Here is a 25411-nt window from a genome sequence, read left to right as displayed (position 1 = left end):
TCCCCCCCCCCCCCCCAACCCCCCCCCCCCCCCCCCCCGAGATAAGTCAATAATTTCGATACCACTAGTGCATAAAATTCCCCCCACAAAATCTATGACATATAATTTTAAAGAAAGACCTAAATATAGCTCGGTATAGCATTTTTTCCTTAACCCATTCACTGCCATTGACGGCTCTCAACGTCAAAGATCCATTTTAACTGGGCTAGCAGTGAATGTGTTAAAATTGTATGAAATTAATGTCATAAAACCGCCACAAGAGGGCATCCGATAAGTTATAACTGGTATCGGCCCATCGTCGTAAGTTACAGATCACCTTAAAAATAAGGCTGGTATCGGCACTCATACATCTCTATTTTTTTTTTTCACTCCCTTCATAATCCTACTATCAGTTAATAACTACCCATTAAATGTTATGAATACAAAAGTTATCGATTTTCGAAGGCAAAAAAATTAAAAAAAATAGCCAGTTACAATAATAGTAAAATAAAAATGAAAAACCAATTTAAAATTTTCCCAATGGCAAAAATAAGTTTAAATTGTATGAGAATGAAATTGTATATATTTTTTTGAAGTAGTAATCTTTACAGGAAAGATGATGTATTTTGCTGAAATAGAAAGTCCTAATCTTAGGAGAGTAATTTTTTCCAAGATCAACTCAAAATATTGAAGCCCCTGTAAACTGAAACTTATGTCTTCCGAGTTTGACACGCAACAGAAAAGACAGAAAATCGCCAAGTATTTAAAATGCGGCATCAAAATGTCTCGCTCTCACAACGCTATGGCCGTGTTTGCTAACTGCGTGAAACCACGCCCTACTAAAAACTGAAAAAATGTTACTTCATCTTTTGTACGCCTGTACATCACGACATGTTTTAGCTGAGAAAATATCCGCTTCAAACCTCTGGTGGCTGGAAGATATCCCAGCTGGTCTTCATGGGGCTTTTTTTCCATGCTGCGATGAAATATGCTAGTTTGCGAGCTAACAAGGAAAAAAAAGTTTTGTCGAAAAAAATACAACTTTATTCTCATATTATCTATTATGCATTTTATTATAAGAAATGATTCTGTAAAAAGTTAAGCTGTTTGAGGAAAAATAGTTCTTATTCTAGGAATATTTAATTAAAAAAAAAACATTCATCAAATGCATTTATTTATTGGCCCAAAGCGAAGCAAAGTAATTGATTTATTGGTGGGCTGCACTTTCTTCAGTGGTACAACATTATTTATTACAAATTATTTAGCAGATGCCCATGTAACAGCTCGTGGACACCAGGGGGCCCGAGGACCCCAGTTTGAGAACCATTGGTGTAGTGTAAGCCGCCTCCGGGCTGTGTAGCATGTTCTTAAAGCCATGACTTTAACGTCCCATCGCGAGCTGACTGTCTTTTTAGAATCTCTGACTCTTTTTTTCCTTCTTCCTGGAATACAAAAATGCCGTGTTTACCTTTTATGATCGTAGAGTAGCAGCAAACACGTGTGGCGCTCCGCCACCTCATTCCGGTGGGGGGGTTGCCCCCGAGATCCGTCTGTGACGTGTTTTAAATTTATCGTGCAGCTTTGACGTTTTGCAATACGCTCATGTCGACACTGCCGGCCGCCGAGTCAGCGAATCGCCACAGTTCAAACTAAGTCGTGTAAGGCCATGAGGGTTTGCTGGGGAAAAAAAAACAAATTGGAACCTTTCCATGGGAAATAGTGGGAATAATTGTTTAAATACAGTTTCTATATCGCCACCTTCCTAAAATAATGGCATATGTCGTTTTTTCAGAAAACACAAAAAAATGAACCGACCAATGATGATATATTTCAGAGGTAGAATTGAATAATGTGTACTCAGGATGTAGCCAATTTTAGCAGAGGTGGGCAGTATCCTGCGATGTTTATGGCAAAAAAACAAACAATTTTTTTAAAAATATGACTCCGTCCATAATTTTACAAGGGTGATGATATGGAGCTTGTCTGGGGTGGGAATATGTAGGAAGTTACAGTAATAAAACTGAACATTTGCACCAGAAAAAGTTTAAACTATGACAGGGAGATTAAATTGAAATGAAAAATAATATGCTATTTTATAAATTAATATGGTTATTATTGCTGATGTGTTTATTTTACTTCAGTAAAAATATTAATGTTGTTCATTGAAAGAACGTAGCATAATGGCGGTAAAAAAAAAAAACCTTAATGATAAATAAAACACAAAATATAATACACAATGAAGATATAAATAAATATAGTAGAGAATTTTACTTAAGTGGCCATGTCTGGTCATGACAAAATGAAATTTTGTACGCAAAACAGTGTATTAATTAACAATTGTGTTTTTGTTGACTTTTTTTATTTAGATTTTTTTTCCAAAATATCAATTATTATAATTATTAATTTGTTACAGTCATTGTTTTATTATTACTATTTTATTTAAAACATTAAAAAATATTAATTTGCTTCCAATGTCATTAATTTGAAATTTAAATATGTGAAGTTTATTATTAATTACAAATCTTTAATCATTTTTTATATTTTCATTCAAATATTTTTAAAAATGTTAGTCAACTTCCAGTTATTGTTGTTACTTTTTTTTTAATGACTTTTGTAATACTTATCAGTAATTATATATATTTTTTAGTTGTCATTATTTCTGTAATATTTCCCGAGTTCCTCGTCACGGCTCCCAATGGAAAGTTTCCAACCAATTTCCCTGCCCTTCTTTTGCAACTCGAGCTGCCAAACAAACGCCGCATGCGTGCTTGCCGTGTCGCGCACATTTAGCACAATGCTTCCGGTAAACGTGAATTACGGGATGCTTATTACACCATGAAGCCAAAACAAAAACAAAAAAATGAAATGGACGCTATCATGCACTGTTGGAATATCGTCGTACTAGTCGTAGTGGTAGTGGTATGCTGGGAGCTTTAGCGCTGCCCTTGTTAGCTGTTAGCTTCAGAACGAAAACTGCATGCATTTGTTGTCCCGGCAGCTTAAAACTACAAAGATGGCGTCCTTTGTTTTTTGTTTTTTTTCTTACAAAGCTAAAGAACAAGCACAGGCTTTTTAATGGCTCTTATGTGAGTGAGTGATTTTTATGCGATAGACCCGCCCCCTTTTCCCATGTGGTTGCTATGCTGGTTGCTATGCTGTATTGCTGTAGAATGTGACGTGCGACGGAGGCAGCCTCTCTCTCTCAGTGCACAAACGACACAATGAATCCACATTTAAACATGACGACGCCCTTTACGCACTGTGATAGTCGATTACGTGTATGGTTATTTTTAACTTTTTTTTTTGTTTTTTTTGTCTTGTGCACTGCCAGTGTCGACACTGCCTCCTCCTGTGATGACGAAGTGTTCATAGTTTACACAGGGTGTTGTCCATTGAGATGCCTTAAGTATTTAACAATCATAACTTATTACTAACTGTAGATACAGTGGCTATTTAATTTTTTCTTTTTTAAAATTTATTTAGACACACACAAAATTGTTATGAAAAGAAACGATTACCTCATCTTTTGCATTTTTGCTTTGCATGGAGCTGTACGGAAAATACACTAAAGGAATATTTACAAAAAAAAAACATTACTGTTAGCACTGCTGCTGCTGCTCTCTGTTAAATCCTCCCCCTCCATCTTCCAGTGGTGCTGTGGATCTTGCTGACATTCCATCCCATGCAACACTTGCCAATGCTGTGACATAATATTTAGTGGACAAACTGCAATGGAGTCGACTGGTTTTTATTTTTTGCACTGTTCAGATAAGGGAACCCTTTCACTGGCAACTTTTTTTTTGTTTTTTTTGTTAAATCCCTAAACAGTTTTGAGTGTAAAACGGTGCCTCACTTTTGGTGTTATTTCCACTTGATGGTGCACAATTCAATGGATGAGCCAAGTTAAGAGAAAAAGCCATTGTCAACTGTTAATCACCATCTTTAGAATTCTTCCCACAAATCCAGCAGTGCTCCTTGGAATTTATTTTGGGGGGAAAAAGAGCTCCGGCACTTGTTTCACAAAGGGACATGAGATGCGTTTGGATATCTGTCGTAATGGCACTCATGAAAAAGTCTCAAGGAGACTGCTCGAAATTGCACAGGAAATCAGCCATCTTGGGTGAACCCAGACAGTTAGAAAAAAAAAAAAAAAAAAAGCCTCCAACTCCAGTTTCACTAATTGAAACGAATTTTGGTGATCATGTCGATCATGACAGGGCGAACCTTGCTCAAAATTGGGCATGAAGCAGGTCATTTTGGTTTGAAGTAGCCATTTTTTTTTTTGCAAATTTGACATCAAAGCTTTTCATCTTGTGGAAATAATAATTTCCAAAAAGGCACACTTTTTTCTTTTCTTTTTTAATCCCTCCCCTCAATTTTCCTTTGACAGTGTACGGAAGGTTTTTAAAGCACAACTGCATGTTTTCTCAGGTTTCAATGCACTGATTCAATGGCTTGAGATTGACTTTGCAAATATTTTATAAATGCTATATTCCAAGTATTCATTATGTTGCTTGAATGCGAACAACACCCGGAAATATCTCTCCCAAAAGAAGAGTGCCAGTGAAAGGGCTGCCACCATCCGTGTGTGTGTGTACAAAACTGCTGGTCTAGCCGTGACTGCGCAATGTTTTTCAATATAGGATATTTTATCTGAAAATAGAACTATTTATCATTAATATTAAAGCAATAGCACATTAATGGTGACGAGTGTGTGCGACGTGGATGAACATATTGCGAATACATGTTAGATTCACGCGTGGTGGAATTTTTTGTACCTTATTTATTCTTACTACTAATGATGATGATTTCAAAAGTGGCATTGCTAAACCCAAATTTTGTTTTTTTTGTTTTTATTTTGAAATTGTTTCATGGCTTGTATATTATCCTTTTGTATGTGCTCTTTTTGTAATAAAATTGGGGAAAAATGTCTGGCTACTAGTCAAATGTGAATCATGGTTATATGACTGAAATTTTATAAAATTATTAAATTTAGTCTAAAGTTAGATACGTGTAATCTTATGTTAAAAAAAGGTTAAATGCGATTTTGTTAACACTGCTCTATATAACAGAAATTTAGTCACATGAGCCACTGTTGGATATTGATTTTCCTTCCCTTTGGAGTAGTAAAATGATAAAATGGAAAGTCACAAGAATAGTCATATTTGACTTATTTATCTGTTAAATTACTTCTAAGATTATTGCTATTATTATGAATATAAAGCATTGTTCTTATCATATTAAGAGAGGAATGTCATTTTCTGCAGTAAAATGTTAATATTTTGTCCAGAATGAATTTGATAACTTCATTTTTTTCGTGTACAATTAATACCTTTAAAAACGAATTATTCCACTTGCCGTCGAATGAAGATGACATCACCTCTGCTGAGGACTCTGCAGTAGGGAATGACCAATCATGGCTCAGTTTGCTGACCAAACCCAGAAAACAGATGAGAAATGATTGGTCGTCAAAAGAAAGATTAAAGTCTCTTCTTTCATCAGGAAAAAAAAGTATTCTTCTGTTTCCGTTTTGCAGCAATTAGCATTAGAATACAGGTAAGTTTAATCAATTTTCACAAATCTATTTAGAATTGTGAGTACTTGAACTTTTTTTCAACATGCTCCTGATTGAGCTCTTTTACTCTGCTGCCACCTGCTGGCCATTTGTGTAATAACTACCATTTCTGCAACCATTCTTTGCAGTTGAGAGGCTGCATCAAAGCCTTCTGTATGCTCTAGCATTAAAAAAAAAAAAAAAAAGAACGTATACATTCTTTGGGACACTTAAAACATTACAAAAAACATATTTATAAGTTACTGGGAGCAAATGACACGATTGAGAAAAGGCCTTGATATTACAATCATTTAATTCCTTATACAAAACTCAACAACCTTGCAAAGCAGCTGAAACTCTTGTGGAGACTGGACTGAAAAAGAATGGCACATTTTTTTCACCCCTGACCAAACAAAAAAAGATATGTATGTAAAACTTTGTCACATTTCCCGACGTAAACAAATGTAGAAACGACTGTTCAGTATTTGGGGTAGAGGACTCTGGCGATCTGTCCGTCAGCCCTCTTAGTGTCCAGCCACTTGCCGCACAGGAAAATGGTGGTGACGCCGTTGGCCGTGTTGGTGACCTCCACGCGGTCCAGCAGCCATCCAGGATGCAGGCCTGAGTTGTCGTGCTCCACCCGCACCTTCTGCAACTCGCCCATGTCCAGCATTTCCAGCAGGAAGCGGTCGGTCTGCTCGCGCTCGAAGAGGTTGCGCACCTTTTGCCGTAGCTGCCGCCGACCCGAGTCGCCGTTGGAGCCGAAGACGGTGATGGAGACGTTGGCGTCCGTGCCGGCTCCCTTCTCGTCACCCGTGATAACGATAATCTCGTATTTGACGGGCACCAGGCTGCGGGCCTTGCTGGCGAAGCTCTCGATGGCCTTGGTGCACTCAAAGGTCAAGAAGTCATCCCTCTTCGCCGACAGTGGGACCAGGGAGTCACAGTGGAAGATGTACCTGATGGTGACGAGAAGGATTTAAATGATCCCATTTCGACAAAAAAAAAAAAATCACAGTGGTGGGGCTCAATCTGCTGCTCTGGAGCCACATTTAGCTCTTTAGTTCCTCCCTTCTGGGTCTCCCAAAAAATTAGTAGATAAAAAAAAAAAAAGTCAGAGTCCAAATTTGTAAATTGTTACAAAAAGAGACTAAAAGTAGATGAAAAAGTAAAAACAAAAAAAATAACTAAAAATATCAACAACAAAAAAACAACCCACAAAATTACCATATAATGTACACAAAATTGTCACACAAAAAAGCAGAAAATGAAGAAAATGTTCAAAAAGTAAAGTAACCATAAAATGTCTCAAGAAGAAAGGTAGATAATTACCGGCATAAAATGTCTTTGTAATTGCCAAAAAAGTCAGAAAATTATTTTTTTTTAAAAGGCAGAAAAGAAAACATACAAAAAGTAACTATAAAATGTTCGAAAACAAAAGAAATCCCCCAAAATTACCATATATTAAACATAGAATTGCCAAAAAGTTTGAAAAATTATTTTTAAAAAGGCAGAAAAAATATTTCAAAACTATAAAATGTGTAAAAACAAAAGAAGAAATCCCCAAAATTACCATACAATGTCCATAAAAATGCCAGAAAATCGGTATAAAAAAAGGTAAGGTAAAAAAAAAGCCATAAAATGTCCAAAAAGGGAAGAGAGGCAGAAAATTACCATATGTCCATAAAATTGTCAGAAATTTGACCGAAAGGCAGAAAAGTCTAAAAATGTATGAAAACTTAAATCTGGGGGAAAACATACAACAAGGGAAGATGAAAGACAGAAGAAAATGAATCTCAAAATATTGGATGCTACATATTTTCTGTTATGTTAAACTGTTGGGCCCTCAGTAAATAATACTAGTATTGATACTGTTTCGTTCATCGCGTTCTTCACGAATTCTGCAGCTTCAGGCAGATTTTTTTTTTTTATTTGGCCTAAAATGGCTCTTTATCTATTTGTTCCACAAAATTGTATCAATTTATTCCCAACGGTCTGTTCTCTTCATTTCAGTTTTTCTTCATGGCTGCATTGCCTTCAATTAATTAAATCTCCATTTCTATGTGTTGCTATGTGAGTCAAATCTGCCCAGGGTCTTCAGAATCAGAAAATCCTCATCCTTACTTGTTGCCCAGCTCTCTTTCAGTGACCACCACCTCTTCCACATGCCAGTAAACCTCCATCTTGACTTTCTTTCCGTCCTTGGATGTGTGACCCACGCAGATGCTGACGATGTCGCCCAGGTTTTTGGACGTAAAATCGAACCTGTCAACATTTCCGCTAGAAACAGGAAGTGGAAGTTACATGATCAAATTTGGCCTTATTATCGCTACGTGTGTACCCGCTTAAGACGGACGGGTGTGATCATGATGGTAGATGGCAGACAAGCACCTACCGTAAAAACCTTCTCCTCTTTGACGAGTTCTCCATTAAGAACTCCTTTGATCGACCCTTTCTCCCCTCCAACACGATCCAAGCGTTCTCTTTGGTTTCAGCCTCTGCCATGTCTCCAGTGGTGACGCAAATTTCGTACTCTGGGGAGAACATAAGAACGGTAAGTAACGTAGCACTGGGGGGGAAAAAAAAGGTGTTTCTTTGTTTACTGGTTTTCTCATCTAGGTCCAGGTATTCATTGTTGGCGCACGCCAGCTCCCTCATTATCTGCCCGTCGCCGTCATTTTTGGCGAGCCAGCGGTCGCAGGGGAAGCGGAAGGTCTTGTCCATGAGGTCGTCCTTCACGTCGATGTAGTCCAATTGCCATCCTGGTGCGGGACCTGCATGCCAGGTGGTAAAAAGTCATCAACAAGGGACTAATCGGAGCATTTTTCTTTTGTGAGGCATCTAACCTGTGTTATCATGCCACACTCGGATTTTAGAGAGGTCGCCCAGGCTGAGGATGTCCGTAAAGCGGAAGGTGTCCACCTGCTTGCGCTCAAACTTGTTGGACCTGTTGCACTCCTTTAACGCCAGGGTCCCTGTGTCGCCATTCTCGCCGAAAATGATGACCCAAACGTTGGCATCGGTGCCGGCTCCTGAATGGGACAAGACAGCTTGTGACCCTGGACTGGTCGCCAGGGCGCATATAGACAAACAAACAGTCACACTCACATCCACACCTATGGACATTATTATTATTATTATTATTATAGCCAATAGGCGAGTCTCCCTCACAACTTCAATACCTTCAGCATGTATTGAGACTATTAAATAGAATAAATGGAGCATCAAATGTGAGCCTCCTGTCTGTATTGCTTCCCATCTTACTTTAAATGATCTTATATATGCAGCTCGGCCTCTCACATTGTCGATGCAGATGGATCTGTGATTAGAGTCCCAGAGGAGGCCATTATCTGATGCCGCGTACCGCATATGCGATGCTCATTAGCGAGGCAGGACTGCGTCTCGCCTCGAAGCGGCTACCCGAGGTCACAAGCTTGCACTTTGAGGTCAGTTGTGCCTGACTAAAACCCACAAGACTCTGGTGTTCAAATAGCCAAATCTGTCTAAACTGACCCAAAGAAAAAGAACAAAAAAAGTGTATTCTTGGCTGTAGGGTGCTGCAGTCAAAGCAAATATGACCTGACATTCCGGCTAACCTGCTGGGCAAATTTAACCTGGCAATAGCCAGATTGATATTGACCTTCACTCAAGGTTAGGGCAAATTGTCAAACTTTGGGTTTGTTTTGTATTGCATTAAAAAGTTGAAGGTTCATTCCCGAGATGTAAAAGCTCAAGTGTATAAAAGCAGAACCAGAGGTTACTACTAAGTGTAATTTAATTGTTGCCATCTTTATTTATTTTGAAATACGGTACCTTTATTTTGAAACGTTAAACGGAAGTTGGTACAGTATCTCCTTAAGTTTTACTCTTGACGAAGAAGCACTTGTGACATTTCCATGTTTATCAATTACATTTCATTACTCATTCCTCGTTTTGCCGAGCGAATAGTATACAAAGTTTGTGTAAGAAGATTTTTGAAACTTCAAGCTACACGTTTGTTTGTAAAGAGTACTGGAGAAGAAGACTGCCGTTGATTGTGGGCAGGTCAAAGTGGTAAGTATTCTTTTTGTATTTTTTGTCGCTATTAGCTTAAAGCTATTCTATGTTCGTTGTAAATGTACTGTGTTTTTTTTACTCGTATGGTTGTACTTTTAGTGACACCCACAATAAACATCAGTGAAAGGAACTGGCGTCTCGCAGGCAAAATGGCGGTCAACTCGGTGGAAGGAAGCTCTCCGCTCATTGAAAAGCATTGGACTTTGGAAATGTTGTAATTTGATTGGTGAGTATTATTTTGATTTCATAATGTGATTAAATGTCTTTGACTACAATAACAAACTACCTGGTTTGTATACTAGTCACAAGCAAAAGCAATAGGCTACAATACACCGTTTGTTTTCACCACGTAACAAAAACATTTGTGTTGCGGAAATATAAAAATGCTTGGATGTTCGGAATTGTCAATGGGCGGCATACACAGTCTTCCACAGTTTTTCTACCATTGATGAGAAATCATCTGGCTCCAATCGGGAGAAATCATCTACCATAATATACCTACGCTGAGGAATGGCAAAAAACACTCTGGAATGGTCGGCAATCAATCACAGGGCACTTGTCATCCGACTCCAGATGCACAACAAAGACGCACCTGCGACGTCGCCAGTCTTGACCTGAATCACGTAGGTGGTGATTTCCACCATCGTTTCCTCGTCCACCACTGCAGCCATCTCGCAAATCATGGTCCTTTTAGGTCCACGTGTCCTGGACAGCCACTCCTCATAGGTGAACACGGACACCTCCCCCGTGGTCAGGTTGCGCATGGTCACCTGAAGAAGTCATTGTCTGATCAGAGGAAGAACTTCAGACTTTCAACGATGAGCAAGTCCTGATATATTTTGCCCGGAAGTCTTCTGTTAGATGAGGTTTACCAACCGTATCAAGGAACCAATCCGGTCTGCTGCCTGAGCCATCGATGCGTAGCCTCATTTTCCTGAGCGGGGCGATGTCATCGATCTCCATGTTAAAGGTGTCCTCCTGACCTCGCTCGAACCTAAAAAATTAGGTTGAAGCTCAATTTAGAGGGGGTAAAAGTATAGTCACACTCACGTAGAAATTCAGTCTTGTAAAAAAAAAAAAAAAAGTCTTTATTTATGCCCCATTATTCTGGGGTCTCACCTGTCCTCATTCTTCTGCAGCATCATTTCTTCCGTGCTGCCGTTGGCACCAAACACGGTCATAAAGATCTCGGTGTCTGTTCCTGCGTTTTGTACGTCACCTGTGGCCACAGTGACCTCATAAATGACCTATGAGAGGACCACAACTGTTTTCAGATTTTAGGCCCCGTTTTGAGCTCTTGAGATTTAAGATGGATTTGTGTTTAATGTGGAGGTCAGAACCGGAGGCCACGCACTTTCTGGGAGATGGAAACGGCTTCTGCATCCAGCACATTGAAAACTCTGGCAGTCAGGCCATCACCGCGATCTTTGGCCAGCCAGCATGCACAAGCAAATATATACTTGACCCCTTTTGTTGGCACAGCAACAGAGAGCTCATCTACCAGCCAGCAGCTCTCGGGAGTGGCACCATCATGGCCGAGCTGTAAGATGGAGGGTATAGTCCAGGGTCAGCGCCTTTACTGCCAAAAGAGCCATTTTAGGGCAAATGAATAACAAAAAATCTGTCTGGAGATGCAAAACCTTTGAACATTGTGATGAACAACACGATATGGACAGATGGTATTTATTTGCCTTTCCTCTTTGGACATTTTATGTTTTTTTTTCTGCCTTTTTTGCTATCAATTTTCTGACATTTTTGGAAATTTTGTGGACATTTTATTATAATTTATATTTATTTTGTGACATTTTATAGTTAGTTTTTAAATATTTACTTTTCTGACTTTTTACAAATAAATGTTCTGACTTCTTTGGCAATTTTGTGGATATTATATGATAATTTCAGAGTTAATCAGGATGTTTTGTTTTTGGACATTTTTTACTTTTTGAATGTTTTACTTTTCTACATTTTTAAAATAATGAATTTTATGACTTTTTGGGGAATTCCAGAGACATGGTAATTTTCTGCCTTTCTTCTTTTGTTTGTTGACATTTTATGGTTACTTTTGGAACAATGTATTTTCTGCCATTTTTAAAATACATTTTCAGATTTTTTTTGTGTGCAATTTTGGGTACATTATATGGCAAGTTTCTGCTCTTTTTGGATTTTTTTTGTCACTTTTTGGACATTTTTAGGTACTTAAAAAAAGTTTTTCATCTACCTGTCTTTTCTGACAACTTACAAATTTGGACTCTGACATTTTTTTGAACATTTAATTAAAAATTAAATTAAAAATATGAATTGTTAACTCATGAAAATAATATTTTACCTAAAAAAAAAAAACAATAAAATTAATATGTACTTTTTTTTTTTTTTTTTTTTTTTTTTTTTTTTTTTTTTTTTTTTACAATTCTTTTTTTAGAGGTCCACAGGGAGCCAAAGGATAGACTCTAAAACAGCCTCGTGGCTCCAGAGCTGCAGGTTGCAGACCCCTGGTATAGTCGCTCAGAGTAGGGGGCTAGGGTTGTGGGATTACGGTTAGTTAGCGGGCAGACGCTCACCTCAACCTTTTTGATCTCCCACACGTCTGCGCCATGGCACTCAAAGCTTTCCAGAGATCCGGCCTGGAGGCCCTTTCTCCCGTCCGGCGGGTCCAGCCAGAGCCTCTCCGTGCGGCTGTGATTGGCCCCGATAATGATAACATAGGCCCTGCTGGTGGTGCCGGCGTCTCGCTCCAGCCCGGTGCACAGTGTAATGTGATATGGTATGACTGCGCAGGAAAGTTCTGCTTAAAATCATTCGGCTTAAGATGGACGTCGTACGTGGTTAATACCTGGGAGTTCCTCTTCCTCCTCTTCCTTCTTTTTGCTTTTTTTGTTCATGTTGTTGTCGACGCTCTTCAACGTTGACTTCTTGGTATTCAGGCTCTCTCGGACGCCTTCGTAGCCCTGAAACAACCGCACATTGACATACTGAGAAGTTGTCCACTGATGGTACAAGCATATGGAGGGCCAAAAAACGAGATTGCAAAAATAAAAATAAATGTGGAAATATATCTAAAAATAAATTTATAAATAGATTTAAAGTAAACAACCATTTTATAGTGCCTTTCACAGACAGTATTAAATAAAAACGCTCTGCTGTCATTTATTTATTTGATGCTACAGATGCTGTCAGCATGAAATGCGTCATGAAATGTTATTGAAATGAGTTACATGAATAACTTTTCATGATGTATTTCATGCTGTAACTTGAAATAAATGAGAGAGCAGAGCGTTTATATTTATTGATTTATATTGAATTGTATTTACATATTTTGTGTTTATTTCCACATGTATTTTTATTTTTTTTAATCTCATCTATTTTTTATTTATTTTTACTTTATGTATTTTTTTCCATTTTCATCTATATTTTTTGTATGTAATTTTTTATTTTTATATCTGTTTTATTTTCTATTTATTTATGTATGTATTTATTTATTATTTTGGCATTTTTGGTCATCCACACAACCATCTCTATGCTCTAAGGTTCGGGGTTTGAATCACAACTCTGGCTTTCCTAATTGGAGTTTGAATGTTCTCCCTTTACTTTTGTGAGGGTTTTCCAAGTTCGTTGGCTTTTTACCACATTCTAAAACCATGGATAGCTAACAGCCTCTTGGCTAAAGTCAACTGTGACCAGCTCTGCGACCATAATGAGGACAAGCACTGTAAAAATGGATATAATTTGGTGGTTTTTGGTGTTACCTTATTGTAAAAAACTCTCTGGATGCGGCGGTCCTCCCTCTTCGTGGACAGCCATCGTTCACACAAAAAGAGGAATACCTCCTCCGTGTCCACGTCAAGAACCTCCACCTGGTCCAAGTACCAGTCGGCGCTCATCAAGCTGTTATCGTGACGGATCTTGATCTTGAACACCTGCCCCAGGTCCACAGCCTCTATGGTGAACTTGTCCACCTGTGAGAAATTAAACTCAATATTGGTTTATTATTTGTGGGGATTCTTCTTCGTTGTCGACGTGTCCTTACGGATCCTCGCTCAAATTTGTTGCTGTTGTTCTCCGACTTGCTGAGCTTCCTCTCTCCTGTGTCACCCAGGTCGCCGTAGATGGTGAGGAACACGTTGGCGTCGGTGCCCGCCCCGTACATGTCGCCGGTCATCACGGACACATTGTATGTATGTGCTGCGGTTGAATGGAGAGGACCACATCCAAGTCAGTCAGCGTAGCGTACACCCCTACCAACAATCAGACCATACTTGAACATTAATGTTGTAATGTGTTTGTCGTACTCTCCAGGGCGTCCTCCACCTCCACTTCAGTGATTTTCAGGCTGCCGTCTCGTGACAGCTTCTCAGTGATGATGTCGGAGGGCACCAGCTCCCTCACCGTCTCGCCATCGTCCTCCGACTTGGCGAGCCAGCGCTCACACGGGAAGATAACCGTCTCCGAGCCCTGCAACAACCAGTCCGGTCTGTGGTGAAGTGAGTTGACTTACTGTATCAAGCATGTGAGTTGGATGTTGAGGTTGTCTAACTGCAAGTTTTTGTGGCACCATTGGTACACTCTAGCACTTCGTTAGCGTCTGAAAATGTTAAAATTAATTTATTATCGTTAGCTATTTGGCTAAGGACTTTGTAGCTGCTCATCCATCATTCTAAATTAATTTATGTATGTATGTATTTATTTCTGCAATTGGCTGGCAACCAGTTCAGGGTTTACTCCGCCTACTGCCCAAAGCCAGCTGCAGCTGCAGCTACAGCACCCCCGAGACTCTTGTGAGGAATAAGCGGTCAAGAAAATCGATGGATGGATGGATGGATGGATTTATTTTAATTATTTTTTTGTTTCCCGATAATTAGCTGCATTTTATTCAACCACCATTTTAGTAATTTAATTTTTATTAGTTTTGCATTGTATTTGTACCACTTTTTATTGATTATATTACATGATTATTTCGATTTAGTTACATGCTATGATGGAAGCTGAGTGCTGTTTGTATTTTTATACAGTGACATGGGCATCCAAACTTTTTTTTTTTTTTTAAAGGTATACAGTACTTTTAATTAAAAAAAATGAATAGAAAAGTAGACGTGATTGATTAAATTGCACATTTTATGTTTTTTTTTTTTTAACATTAGTTATATTGCTTATTAATTAAATACTGAAAGTACTTTGTTATTTTTTATGGTCATAATTTAATTTGAATCTGGGGTGCACCTTTCCCTTCTTGAGCAGACGTCGGATCTCCACTCGATCCAGGTGCCATCCTGGATTGACGCCGCGGTTGTCATGACCGATGCGGATCTTCTCAATGACCACCCCGACGTCCTCCAGCTTCAGCGAGCACATGAGGCAAGCATCATAATATAACCCACTTTTTCAACACATTCAAAACAAAATCGAGAGTATAAAAGGTGTAAAAAAATAAAACTATAAACTGTAGCTTTCCATGAACTAGGGGTGTTTTTGGTACCACTGTACCTCAACAATGAACATGTCCTCGGCTCCCCTCTCAAAATACATAATCCGCTCCCTCTTGTTGACGCACAGTCTCTTCTGTTGCGTACATACGGCGTCTCGTCCGTACAGGACCACAAAGACGTCCGCGTCCGTGCCCGCTCCAAAAACGTCACTCGTGAAGATTTTGATCTCGTAAGGGACAACTAGAGAGAAAAAAAAATGGATCAAATGTGTTGGTAAGAACATGATGTTCATCAGCGGCAGTCTTACATGGCGTGTAAAGTTCCGTTTGAAGAGTATTAGGAAAAAGATCCCTGGAGATGGCGCCATCGTCCTCTCCTTTGTCCAACCAGCGGCCGCATGGGAAGCGAAGTTTCTGCCCCAGCGAAGGAGCGTTGATCTCCACCCAGTCCAGGAACCAGCCTGCCGAACCGCCCCCTAAAGAACCATGACAGCCAAAACTGAGGGTCAGGGTCCGAAAATTTGGGCCACAGTCATCCACCATTCATTCTCTATGGCACCTGTCCTCATTTGGGTTGACCTTTGACAAGAAACGAGGGATACCTCCTGAACTGATCACCAGCTCTATTTGTGTGTAATTCCACTGTCGACCACTAAGTGGCGACAGAATTAAGTTGAGGCAGTGTAAATTTTCCAAGTAGAAGAACTAAAACAGGAAGTATTTCATCACAGTTTAGTTTTGGTTGAAAATGATTGAATGTCATTCACTGTAATTTGCTTTTACAGAAAGAGACGCCTGTAAATTAATTTTATAATGTACATCTTTGGGCATTATTGATGTTTAGTTTGTTTGGGACTGATTTACTGTTTGTACAATATTTTCGTTAGCCATTTCTCTTGCTATTTCTCACTACGTTGTGTTTAGGTTTGTATTTTTTATTATTTTTTAAAAGTATAAAAACATGCCAATGGGAGTATTTAAACAGGGTATTTTGATAGAGCGAATTTCACTTATGGGGGGGGGGGGGTTTACTGTATTATGGTAATGATATCAGTGATGTCAAACTATCAATGAGAATCAATCAGAAACGCAGTGTTGAAAATGGAATCAAAGTTACATTCTTAATTCCCCACCCTACTTCTGTCCTATACCAACAAATTAGAATGAAAACATGTCTTTTATACCCAAGTTCGAGGCACCAAACATTTGTGAACCCTGCTGCACCCTTGTGAGAGCTTTTAGGCATTTTCGCAGGTGTGGCAGTACCGCGGTTGTCGTGTCCGATGCGTAACTTCTTGAGTGGCCCGATATCCACCGCCTCCACGGTGAACTCGTCGATCATGCCCCGTTCGAACTTGTTCTTCTGCGTCTTGGAGGCCTTCAAGTTAATGATGCCTGGCGTTAGGAGAAACAGCAAAATTCAGTAAAATGCCACTGCATCATCTTCACAGCTGTTTCTAAAGTTTTGCTCTTGTGTTGCTAAGAAGGTTTTGTATTTATCACTGTATACAGCACTATTTTTAGTGGTAGGTCATGAGACTTTTCTCATAAAAAAAATATGTGCTTTGACTCAATATAGGCTTGGAAAGTGTAATGAAGCGTCCCACCTGTGTCATCCTTGGTACCATATAGGGTCATAAAAACATTGGCGTCCGTCCCGGCGTACTTCTTCTCCCCAGTTTTTATCCTCACCGTGTACGTGGTGGACATGGCTGCAGTAACGGGTGCAGTATAGAGTCATGTTTATGTACTCATTTCTAATTCTGGTGGCCTCACCTTTCTGTTCCAGTCCCAGTGTAGCCTCAGAGTCGCCATCATCATCCTCGTCGTCGCCTTTCTTCATGAATGCTTCGTCCACAGGGACCAGCTCCCTGGCCAGCTGCCCGTCGTCCTCGTCCACCGCCAGCCATCGCTTGCATGGGAAGAAGTACCTGGAACACACAGGTGGGCATCTGCCAGGTTCTTTCAAGTGATTATGGATTTAATGCATTAATTACACTTGATCAGAGCAGGGATGATGAAAGGACACAAATTCACACATTTGTAGTTTGGCAATACAAATGATGTGACTTTATTATTATTATTTTTTACCTATCCCCTATTATTTGCATCGTCAGTATTTCACTATTAACTCTTATAATAAATGTGTTTAAGAATAGGAAAAGTACCATTTCTTGCCACATGGAGGTGCTGTACAACGTTCCATGTGCATGTGAATGAAGCTCACTACTCAGAAAAGTGTGATACCTACAGTAAATTTGGATCACATATGTTTTAACAGTACTGGTCACTGACCAGCTTAAAATTATGCATCACAAATGTTTATTTTTTATTTTATTTTTTTTATTTTTTTTAATAAGAAAAAGTTGGTTACTCGAATTATTCATTCACTACCACAGTATATACACAAAAATGTTTTTTATTTTCAATTAATTAATTCAGTCATTTTAAGCATTCTCAAGGGGAAAAAAAATCTTATAACTACAATTTATTTATTTATTTTTTAAAGAAAAACTGTTGGAAAAGTATGATAAAAAATGTTGTGACAGTAAATAGCCATGTTTATTCAAACCATTTAATTAAAAAAAAAAAATCTTTACAGCATGCTCGTGTCCCTTGAAAGGTGCTACATAAATCCAAGATAATATCATGACTACAAAACTGTCTATTATTTATTTGCGAGTGACTTACGTGGTGTCATCCTTGTTGTCGACAATCTCCACTCTGTCCAAAAACCAGCCAGCCCCGGCCTGGCTGTTGTCGTGTCGGATCCTCAGCTTCTTCAGGGTGCCCAGGTCCACAGCCGTGATGCTGAACACGTCCTCCTTGTCACGCACACACACGCAATCAAAAGGTGAGGAAATGTCAATGTTGTCATTTTACTATTTTGACGCATAATTTTCCAACCTTACTCTTGAAAAGACATCAATTTTGTACCCTTTTGTATTTTTGTTGTTTTTGAGAAAATTTCCATTTTAATTCTTAAGTTCATTTCTGTTTTTTGTCAGTGTGACCCAAAGAGTCATTCTTAAAAAGGAATTAATCCACACACGAAAGAAAGTTGTCCTACATAGCAGAGCTTACCTGACCTCTCTCAAATTTATTGAGGTGGTTGGACTTCCTGAAGCGGCGCTCGCCCGTGTCGCCGTTTTCACCGTAGACATTGATGTAAACTTTAGCGTCGGTCCCCGCCCCCCACAGATGCCCCGTGAACACGTGCACCTCGTAAGAGTTAACTGGCGAAAGGGAAACAAAAGCGTTAATTGCAAAGTGTGACGTTTCCACTTCCCTCTGGTACACGTGAGTTCGTTTACCCTCGAGTTCTTCATTGTCGTCGGTCAGGAGCTCGACCACAATCTCACCGTCCTCCTCATCCCTGGCCAGCCAGCGGTTGCAAGGGAAGCTGAACGTCTCCACCACCTCTTGTAGCTCCTCCACCATCTCCACCTCCTCCTCTTCATCTTTCTTCTTCTTCTTCTTGTCCTTCTTCTTATCCTTCTTGACGTCCTCGCGCTTCACCTCCACCTGCACCATGGCCGTCGTCAGGCGTTTGATGTCCAACGACTCCAGGAACCAGCCGTCGCCGATGCCCTTGCCGTCGTGGTAGATCCGCAGCTTGTAGATCTTGCCCACATCCTGGGCTTCTATCTGGACAAGTGGAAGGCAAATGGTTGAGGCGTGAAAGTCAGAGGTGGCAAGCCCATTATATTATATACAGTAAGTACAGTAAGGAACTAGTTGCACTTTGTTACTTCCCACCATTGAACACAAGACCTCGATACTGACCTTGAAGATCTCAGTGGTGCCGCGTTCAAAATTGTTGGATCGGCTCTTCAGGGGAAGAACTTCAGTTTTTCCCTCATCTCCATAAATCTGACAGAAGACGTTTGCGTTGGTCCCGCCCGTGCGCACGTCCCCCGTGACCACGCTCACTTCGTAGTTGATCACTGTGACGGAATAGAATGGGACGGAGTACACGCCACATGTTTACATATCACTGTGGAACATGAAAAGTTGATAAAGCTACGGATTTCTTTGCATTATTGTTGTAGTCGGACTTGATTTACAGACTTCTGTTTATATGCTACAATTTTAGGTTTGGTAGAATTTTATGTAGTTGTCTTAACGTCTAAAAGACTGCAAGTCAGTCTCAAAGTGTAAACAATTCTAATTTAAGTAGATAAATTGTCTTTCACATTAAAACACAGTTCATTTGTTTTTATTATACTGTAAGCCTAACCAAAACAACAAAACATTCATGTGTAATGAATCTGGTATTGTTGATTGTAATACAGATTATCATTACATTAAGAAATACAACTAGGAAGAAGAACTTGATAAAAATCGAACATTGAATCATAGTCTCGATTATGAGGTAAAAAAAAAAAAAATCACAATTAGTATCTGTTATTTGTTGGATAAGATTGTTTCAAATGTTAATGGTAAATTATAAATAAAGGGTTAAAAAATCACAATTAGATTCTTTTTCAAAATTGTACAGTAAACAACTCCTCAGAGAGACAATTAAATGTTGCGTAATTAACTAAAATTTAAGAAAATCCACTATCCCAATGATAACGTGGTAGTGATCTTTGTGTTACAGATGCCATCAAATCTGTTAAAGCTATACTGTACCTGTAATATACTGCCCCCTGATGGCCAATCATGATGCAAAAACTATTTCATTTTTTGTTATTGCGTGTTTTTGTAGAGTGCTATTTTTATTTTTATTTTTTAATTAAAGAGCACCTTACAACAGCTTTTTTTTGGGGCGGGGGTTTCTAGATTAATGGCATTTTTTTAAATTCATTTCAAAGTGGAAATCAACTATCAAACCACTACTATAGAAAAAAACAGGCACACAAAATGGTGCCAAAGCAATGCTTTTATAATAAATAACAAATCAACACATTGATGAATTTGCAGTTGAGATTTGATTATTTACGTTTCTCCATGTCCAAGATCTCGCTGGGATAGATCTCCACCTCTACTTTGCCATCAGCCTCGTCCTTGCAGAGCCAGCGGTGGCTGGGGAACATGTACTGCTTGCCCTGGACTGGCACCGAGATCTGAACGCTGTCCAGGAACCAGCCGGCTCGCAGGCCTTCATTGGTGTGGCCTATGAGGAGTCGGTTGATCTGCCAAAATGCACCAAAGGTTAGAATAGTTTTTAATTTGTTTTTGTTTTTATTCCCTCTTAACTTTTGTTTTTCAAATTAAGTTAATTTTAATTAGTTTTTAGAGTGAGTGTTTGAATTAGTTATTTATTCATTTATTTAGTTATTTATAACAAATGCTTAATTTTAGTTGATTTAAAAAAAAATAGTTTTAGTATTAGTTTTACTTTTATGTAAAATGGTGTAACAAAATCGCTACAAAAGATACAATTGCAAAATTATTTTAGAACATATGAACAAAAAATTAAAGGCAATAAGTGAAGTGTAAAATACTGCTTCTGTGGTTAGATTGTTTTGATGTGATTGTCAACATGCAATGTCATTGACCTTAATAGATATATCGTAAAAGAGGCAAATATGCTAACCACTCAGGTACCGCTCCACCATATAATATATTTTCAGTCCTGTTTTTCGTTATTTTGTTTGTTTTTGTAAACTGTAATTACCTTGGTTCGAACCCCCAATCACAATCTGAAAACGGGCGGACTCTTCCGAGCGTACCTTTCCAATGTCGGAGGTTTCTATGGTGAAGATGTCTGTGCGAGCAGTCTCGAAGTAGTTCCTCAGGTCGTTGTCGGAAACCGCCAGGGTTATCTTGCCGCTGTCGCCCCTCTCGCCATACAGCTTGACGAACACCCGAGAGTCGGAGCTGGCACCGTTCACGCTGCCTGTTTTGATTGCGATGTGGTAGCTGACATCTGAAGGGCGAGGTGGTGGGAAGTGTACAGAAAAACAAACAATTGATTAAATGATGCCCCTTGAAATTTTTATAATTGGCTTTACAGGGTCAAAATGACTACAAAGTCATCTTGTAAAACACAAAGAGGGTCATATTGAACCGCAAATATTCTTGGGATTACATCACTCACTAAAAAGACGCAGGCCTTCTCCGGCTGGGACCAAATCTCGGATGATCTGCCCGTCGTCTTCATTGCGGTCCAACCATCTGATTGGAGACACATTCGTTGAACTATAGTTGACCTGAGGGGGACTCAGTCCTAGAAATTCATCTATATAATGAGAACGTGATCAATCCCAATAAAAGAAAGCAGACAGGACACTTTCCAGATGTAACACAGCACGGCAGCCTGACCGCTGTGCTCCCATTACTGAAAGAGACAGCTGTCTGACCACTGTGCATTTAGTCCCTATTTGTAAGGCGAAACCCATCCATCAGCTGCCTAACAACTTAATGGCATGTAACTGGAGAGCCGTGCAGGCCCAATTTGCTGCACTTATCAGGCCTTTTGGATATTTTGTTTGCAAACACAGCAGGGGCTTAGATGCGTTAAGAGAAAAAGAGAATTAGTACCAATGACATGGAGCCAATACTGTTTTGGATCTTGTATGTTGCACTGAGGCATCATTTTGGGTGTTCACAGGATGTAGACATACAAATGCCCAAAATCTCTCAAACGACGAAAGAAATGCTACGCAATACGCACATAACGACACATTTCAGGAAGTGATCAAGGGACCGATTATAAGATGTGTCTATTGTCTAAAAGATTGTCCTGAGTTGAATAGCTAACCTGTTGCATCCCATGTGTTAAGAAGCATCATTTTGTTTCGCCTCCCCAATCTGCCCAAAAGTGTATTAAAAAAAAAAGTGTATCGAAAAACTTGCAAAATGGGACATTCGCAAGTCAAAGTACAACTTACCAAAAGGATCAAATTTGGCAATATACTATGCAAATGACCAACTTGCCTGTAACATGGGAACTCGATGGCTAACGACTCTGGCTGGCCTTCCTCCCTCACCATGACCTTATCGAGGAACCAACCGCAACCTCCGCCGCGGCCGTCGTGTCCGACTCGTACCCGGTGGACGCGCCCCAGGGACACGGCTTCGATGAGAAACTCGTCGTGCTGAAGGAAAATATGGAGCAAAAAAAAGCGGTGACATGAACCGAACGTCACTCGTGTTTGCCGTCGTCCTTACTCACGTTGCCTTTTTCGAATTTGTTGACGTTGTTTTTGCTCATGATCATGAGTCGCTCCCCGGTGTCGCCCAGGTCGCCGATGACGTTGAGGAAGACGCTGGCATCGGTGCCGCCGCCGCTGACGTTGCCCGTGCAGATGGTGACGCGATACTTCATCACTAAGCCAAAAAACAAAAATGTTTGACTCATTTAGCCATTTTCAGCAGTAAGAAGATAATATTTTGTCTATAATTAATGTGATAACTATTATTTTTCATGTACAATTAATTACACATTTTGCCACATGCTGTCGACTTACGATGACATCACGCTCGCTCAGGTGGGCAATCATGGCCCAGTTTTCTAACGTCACATGACCAAATCTAGAAACCAGGTGAGCTGTGATTGGTTGTTACCTATTTCCTGAGCACCTGTGATGTTATTTGTAAACAAGCTGCAAAATGTTTTTAAAGGTATTAATTGTATATGGAAAATAATGAAGTTATAACATTAATAATTATAGAAAAAAATGTGCACTTTTTACAGCTGAAAATGGCTAAATGATGGCTAAATGTCTTCAAAGAAGAAGTTAGTGAATTCATGCTGCATTTCCACCATTCAGGTCAGATCGGTAAGATGTTAACAGTACCAACACAAGCGCGTCCAAAAGTGTTGCCGTCAACAGCTTTTGTCAACGGAAACTCGTATCAGTTGCTTTTCCATTGATAACTTCGAACTAACTAACTTCTAAATAACTATTTCTGTCAATACAAACCTGTAACTTCTTTCGTAACTTTTTATTGACAAAAGTTGTCAACATTACCACTTTTAGACACTCATCTGTTGGTATTAACTTATACCAAAGTGACCTGATAGGCATGGTTGACAACTTATGTCAATGGAAAATTTTTGAATTTGAGTTTCCATTGACAAAACGTAGTCAAGGTTACCAATTGTAGACTGTCGTTTCAAAGAATATCTTCCATTGATAAACATAAGGATACCCAATAAAGTGAATTCAAAAACTCAAATGATAAGTGTTTCCGTTGACATAAGTTACCTAGGAAACCGCTTACTAAGAGGTTTTTTGCTAATGGTACATTTGGATACTCTTCTGTTGGCACAAATCACAGATGGCGCTCGATACATTAGTCTGCTGATTGGTTTACGGAGACTTGTCATGGAATTTCAACCGCAGGAATGGGATGGGAAAAGATCACAAAGAGGATTACACGGAAAAAAACATCCTAAGCTGTTTGTGTTGATTGTGAATGGGAAGGATTGATTGGATCAGATTTATGGATTTATGTAAATCAAGCATCCCTTCGTGTAGAATTTTTCAAGGTTTTGCCATTTAAAGCCATTCTGTGCTAGCCAAAAGTGATTTTATATAGTATACTTGTCATTCGGATTTCAGGTGATCTTGAGTCTATTCCAGTTGATGTTGGATGAGATTCTAACCCTGAACCTCAGAACTATGAGGCAGACATGCTGTGCTCCCTCCAACAAAACCATAAATGTGGCATCTTGAATGAAATGTTAACTTGAAACCTATCAGTTCACATACTGTAATAGTATTAACTTGTTTCCTACATGGTAGCGGCTCCCCACAAAGGGCTCCAGTCGCCGGCAGCTCCCGCACAATTTCGTTGTCATCTTCGTTGACATCAAGCCAGCGACCGCATTCGAAATTGTATTTCTCCATTGTCAGGGTCTTCAGTAAACTAACCTGCAAAAGGTCACAAATTATATGACGGGACCAATCTGGCTCCCAGGTATTGAGTTTGACCGATGTGCATCAGACCAAGCACCGAAAAGCCCTCACCCTCCCTAAGTGCCAGCCGGCAAACGGATGCCTCTTCTCGTGCCAGATGCGCACTTTTAGGAGCCGTCCGATGTCGGGCATTTCAATCTAAAAGGATTTCAAAAAAAAAACCCAAAAAAACTCAGAAAAACTGTGAAAGTAATTTCAGCAGTCAGTGGTTAATCCGGGGATTACCATGAATTTATCAAGGCGCCCCTGCTCAAAACTGTCCGAGTTGTTTTCCAGTTTGATCTCATCCGATTTGCCACTCTCGCCGTAGATCTGCAGAAATACCTGCGCGTCGGTCCCCGCTCCCTTCAGGTCCGAGGTCCAGATCCACAAGGACCAGGGGTACTCTGTAGCGAAAACCATTAAGTAAATGAGCTTTTTGAATGTAGTCAGCGGGCGTGCCTATGACCTGGTAGACCTCACTCTTGTGCTTTCTCTGCCGGAGAGAAACCATCTCGTAGAGCTCCCTCTCGATGAGTCCGTCGCCCTCGTCCTCGTCCAGCCACATCCCGCACGGAAATGTCTGTTCCACACCCGTGAATGGACAGTAGATGACCACCTAGATGAGAAATGGAATGTGTGTGAGGGTCTTTCTGTCGTATGTGACTGTGTGTCACATTGTACCTTCTCACAATACCAGCCGGCGCCCACGGCCCCGTTGTCGTGCCCGATGGTGACCCTGCTGAGGGGGCTGATCAACTCGCAGATTTCCACATTGAAAATGTCGATGAGGCCGCGCTCGAAGGCGCCGCCCTCCAGGAAGATTTTGCCGCTGTTCTTTATGCCCTTGGAGCCGTGCATGACCATGTGGATTTTAGAGTTGGTGCCCGCTCCCCGCACGTCTCCGGTCATTACTTGAACGTTGTAGACGATACCTGACAGGGCCAGAAATTTATTTAAGTATGTATCGAATAACTGAGAGGAACTTTTGAACAACGCTCTTTTTCCGAATGGATTCAACAAAGCAGTGCGCGCTCTTTGGGGGTTGTGCACAACATTTTAATCCAAAATTAAAATGAATCAGATTAGTTGATTAATCAATTGAATAATCTATAGATTAATCGATTCTAAAAATATTCAATAGTGACAGCACTAAAATAGACTGAGGGTAAAGAACTGAGCCATACTTTGTTTGTGAGGCCGAGTGGTACGCTCACCCATTGGTTGCAGTGATCCAACCAGCACGTCTCTCTGGATTTTACCATCGTCTTCATCCATGGCAAACCAGCGATTGACGGGGAACTCGTACACTTCTTTATTCCCAATGTCATCGATGGCAACCTGAACAGCCAAACGGAATGAAGGGTAACATGAGTTTAAAGCAAACATGTCGGTCCGTGATGAGCAGAACTTCATGGATTGTGATTGCTAACACTGGGGGACCAGCCTCGTTTTGTGTTGGTGTTTGAGTAGCTAAGTTTCGCCTGAATTGTGATGGAAAATCTTTGCTGCGTGTGCATATGCATGTTTGTTTACGAGTATCACAGGATC

General features: G+C 40.0%; 1 protein-coding gene across 3 annotated transcripts; it reads right to left on the bottom strand.

Annotated features, from left to right (window-relative positions):
* Nucleotides 1-5789: 5789 nt before the first annotated feature.
* On the bottom strand, nt 5790-24211 carry loxhd1a (lipoxygenase homology PLAT domains 1a). Of its 3 annotated transcripts, none has more exons than XM_077498370.1 (32): nt 24107-24211; nt 23933-24019; nt 23701-23836; nt 22132-22286; nt 21894-22054; nt 21055-21131; nt 20687-20883; nt 19954-20146; nt 18795-18955; nt 18323-18656; nt 18093-18244; nt 17700-17833; nt 16785-16939; nt 16616-16720; nt 16275-16403; nt 15317-15484; nt 15068-15249; nt 14804-14920; nt 13876-14038; nt 13614-13768; nt 13333-13542; nt 12420-12534; nt 12148-12371; nt 10944-11129; nt 10709-10836; nt 10466-10583; nt 10182-10359; nt 8380-8565; nt 8137-8307; nt 7929-8067; nt 7658-7813; nt 5790-6492 (listed from the first exon to the last, which is right to left on the bottom strand). In XM_077498370.1, exons 1-32 carry the CDS (start codon nt 24107-24109, stop codon nt 6012-6014), a joined length of 5256 nt encoding a protein of 1751 aa, XP_077354496.1. In that variant the 5' UTR covers nt 24110-24211; the 3' UTR covers nt 5790-6011. The 3 variants fall into 3 exon arrangements, with proteins under 3 accessions (XP_077354496.1, XP_077354497.1, XP_077354498.1); XM_077498371.1 differs by having other exon boundaries at nt 12148-12356; XM_077498372.1 differs by lacking the exons at nt 18795-18955; nt 19954-20146; nt 20687-20883; ... (4 more) ...; nt 23933-24019; nt 24107-24211 and having other exon boundaries at nt 18098-18244; nt 18323-18478.
* Nucleotides 24212-25411: the final 1200 nt, after the last annotated feature.

The sequence above is a fragment of the Festucalex cinctus genome, chromosome 15 (assembly GCF_051991245.1).
Source record: "Festucalex cinctus isolate MCC-2025b chromosome 15, RoL_Fcin_1.0, whole genome shotgun sequence".
Lineage (NCBI taxonomy): Eukaryota > Metazoa > Chordata > Actinopteri > Syngnathiformes > Syngnathidae > Festucalex > Festucalex cinctus.
Note: the sequence above shows the minus strand (reverse complement) of the source record. Positions and strands in the feature narration are given on the sequence as shown.

Excerpts from the sequence above, each read along its gene's own strand:
- loxhd1a (XM_077498370.1), bottom strand. Across the intron at positions 12,535-13,332 it reads AGAGAGTTTTTTACAATAAG|GGCTACGAAGGCGTCCGAGA; the intron begins GTAACACCAAAA and ends CGGTTGTTTCAG. Across the intron at positions 8,308-8,379 it reads AGTGTGGCATGATAACACAG|GTCCCGCACCAGGATGGCAA; the intron begins GTTAGATGCCTC and ends CCTGGCATGCAG.